Source organism: Sinocyclocheilus rhinocerous, unplaced genomic scaffold (assembly GCF_001515625.1).
Source record: "Sinocyclocheilus rhinocerous isolate Xijiao unplaced genomic scaffold, SAMN03320098_v1.1 scaffold359, whole genome shotgun sequence".
Classification (NCBI taxonomy): Eukaryota; Metazoa; Chordata; class Actinopteri; order Cypriniformes; family Cyprinidae; genus Sinocyclocheilus; species Sinocyclocheilus rhinocerous.
Window position 1 is genome coordinate 730735 of NW_015652307.1, and position 3243 is coordinate 733977.

Sequence of the window (3243 nt, forward strand, 5' to 3'; positions counted from 1 at the left end):
GTGTGTGTGTGTGTGTGTGAGTGTGTCTGTGAGAGTGTGTGTGTGTGTGTGTGAACATACAGGAATGTCGTCTCCTCTGAGGGTGTTTCCAGACAGGTTCAGGTGTGTGAGTGATGTGGAACCGAAACACTGAGCCAGAACACTCACACCTGAAACAAACACACACTATGAACACAGCACACACCAACTACTTTCTATTATTGTCATGAAAATACAAATCATAAATGAATTCTTCGTATCGCATGAGATCACCTTTAGCAGACAGTGAGGTCTTGGACAGATCCAGCTGTTTCAGTCCAGGTGTGAGTTTAGACAGCGCAGAGCTCAGAACCACAGCACCTGTCAATCACACACACACACACACACACACACACACACACAGAGACAGACAGAGTATGAGTGGTCTGCAGATCCTGAGCAGAGGTATTGAGGTTTCCAGAAATGTTTGTATTCCAATAGAGGACAAGGCACAAACACAGCCACTTAGAATAAAAATAAAAAACTGGTGGTTTTACAATACTAAAACGCTGATGCAATCACTAAAAAAACATGAAAAATGGTAAAGCAACCAACTTTACAACTTTTAGACCATTTCAGATTGACTGACCCAAAAGCTTTTTTTGCCAAAAAAAAAGCTCTATGGTTTATTCCTTATTGAACTAGCTGAAATAAAATAATTTATAGCTAAAACTAAAACCATATATATATATATATATATATATATATATATATATACACACACATACAAAAAAACACAAAACATACAAAAAAATTATATTAAATTAAAACATTTAGGGTTTAACAAACAACACCTGTACTGCAAAATAAAAGGCACTTTTTTATTTTACATGACATATTGCATTTCACCTATTATTCGCTACAACATCAATATATCTATTATTTTGACATTTTTAATTAATAATAACAATTAATTACTTGCGGTCATATTGAATGGGTCAATAACAGTGTGAAACTATGATAACTCAAGTGCATATTTTTCTCTGCATTCATTTTCAGAAAAAATTGCAATTAGATTTTTTCCCCCCAAATTGTTCATCTCTAATATGTGTGTGTGTGTGTGTGTGTTGTACCTTTGTCTTCAAGGCAGTTGTTGGCCAGACTGATAGTGTGTAACACTGAGTTTGGATTCTGACTCAATGCAGCAGCAAACTTCTGAGCAAAATCACTGAAACATGCACAGTAAAATACAGTAAAACAGACTGTTGTGATAAAACAGGAAACATGCATGTGAATATACTGTGTGCGTGTGTGTGTGTGTGTGTGTGTGTGTGTGTGAGAACCTCTTGAGTCCGGTGTTGTCCAGTGTCAGTTCCTCCAGTTTGGTGGATCGAGACACAACTCTCAGTATCTGATCGCACAGATCTGCACTCTAAACACACACACACACACACACACACACACACACACACACACACACATGATGAGTGTACAAGCACATCCTCCATCCGCTTCACATTCTCACACACTCTCAGTCACCAGTTTAAAGTCCTTGATGGAGAGCTTGATGAACCACTGGTTGAACTCCAGAGCAGCAGTGATGGCCAGCAGATCCCTGAGCACAACAACACAAACACAGCATGAATGTACGCTCAATATACAGTGCTGGCCAAAATTATTAGAACACTAGTAATCATTTTGGCCAGCACTGTATTAACAGCAGCTGTGGTGTGTGTGTCACCTGCTGTCCAGGTGTATGAAGTCCTGCAGGCAGAGCTCCCGTGTGTCCTGGGACAGGTAGATGGTGTCCACGTCCTTCAGAGACAAGCACAGAGCTGTGAGACAGACACTGAGACACAGACGAGACCAGACGGACAGAATAGAGCTGTACTGACCCACTGCACCTCGTCTCTGTAGGGGACGTTCATCTGATCGCACACACACCAGTAGAGCCGCGAGAAACCACCTGCAGCGCCACACACACACACACACACACAAACAGGGATGGGTTCACGAGAGCTACAGACATCTGTGAGTGTGTGAGAGAGGGTTCCTTTTCCATTTCAAAATTCCATACTTTTCCAGACTCAAATTTCCAATCCTCTAAGTAGATTTTCACACCATATTCAACATAAACGGTTCATACAGCATTATTTTCAGCTTTATTTTTGGTATATAGTACAGTCATCTGTAAATACTGTAATTTTCTCAGGGTTTTTCATTGATTTTCTCGAAGTGACAAAATACAGAGCCAAAAGTGAAAAAAAAAAAAAGCCGAAGTGACAAAATTATTATAATTTAATATATTATTAAATTAAATTATAATAATAATCAGAATCAGAAGAGCTTTATTACCAAGTATGTTTACACATACAAGGAATTTGACTTGACGACAGGAGCTTCCAGTGGAGAAGACAGTAAAGACATAGTGCAGACATACATATGAATAACACAGTAGGGATGGAATATAACTAATATAAGAAAAAACAGAAATTAAATAATGTACTATATACAGAAATAGAACTATAGGAAAAAAAGTAATTGTTTAAATAAATGTACAGCTATGTTATAAGTGTGCAGATATGTTATTTACAAAGTGTACAGTTTACAAGTGTAAAAATGTTGGATTATGTGTATAAATATGTCAGTTCTGATGGACGATGTATAATTATGAAAGTTAAGCTCCAGGTTGTTAAGACTGCACCAGAGAGCCAGCTCTTTAACCTCCCTTGCGTAATTCCCAGGTCTGTCGAGGTGTTGCAGAATGTAATGCAGTCCCATGTTGACTGCATCGTCCACAGACCTGTTTGCTCTGTAGGCAAACTGGAGAGGATCCAGCCAGGTCCAGTGATGTCCTTCAGGTAGGCCAGGACCAGTCTCTCCAATGACTTCGTGGGCTTTTTGGGGACCGGAATGATGGTGGAGCGTTTGAAGCAGCAGGGAACTTCACACAGCTCCAGAGATCTGTTGAAGATCTGTGTGAAGAGCCAGTTGGTCAGCACAGATTTTAAGACAGGCAGGTGAAACACCATCTGGGCCTGAAGGTTTCCTAGATTTCTGCTTCCTGAAGACCCGGTTCACATCCTCTACACCAGTGGTTCTCAAACTTTTTACAGCGGCGTACCCCCTGGGGCATTTAAAATTCTTCTGCGTACCCCCTCTCTTCCACTTAGACCGTAGTTACACCTTTTCTATTAAAGGACATTATTTGCCCCCTTAAACTGATTTACAGGTGCATTTTTTACCTTTATAGAGGCAAAGATTTTCTATCCTTATTAATTGTAT

At 39.7% G+C, this 3243-nt stretch overlaps 1 protein-coding gene across 1 annotated transcript in view; it reads right to left on the reverse strand.

Annotated features, from left to right (window-relative positions):
* Positions 1-3243, reverse strand: part of carmil1 (capping protein regulator and myosin 1 linker 1) — a 32265-nt gene that overhangs the window by 14240 nt on the left and 14782 nt on the right. The window contains exons 7-13 of the mRNA XM_016520725.1: positions 1854-1924; positions 1700-1773; positions 1498-1573; positions 1302-1390; positions 1092-1186; positions 253-339; positions 61-149 (exon numbers count right to left, since the gene is read on the reverse strand). Coding sequence (XP_016376211.1) covers positions 61-149; positions 253-339; positions 1092-1186; positions 1302-1390; positions 1498-1573; positions 1700-1773; positions 1854-1924 — 581 coding nt within the window. The remainder of the gene's footprint in view (positions 1-60; positions 150-252; positions 340-1091; positions 1187-1301; positions 1391-1497; positions 1574-1699; positions 1774-1853; positions 1925-3243) is intronic.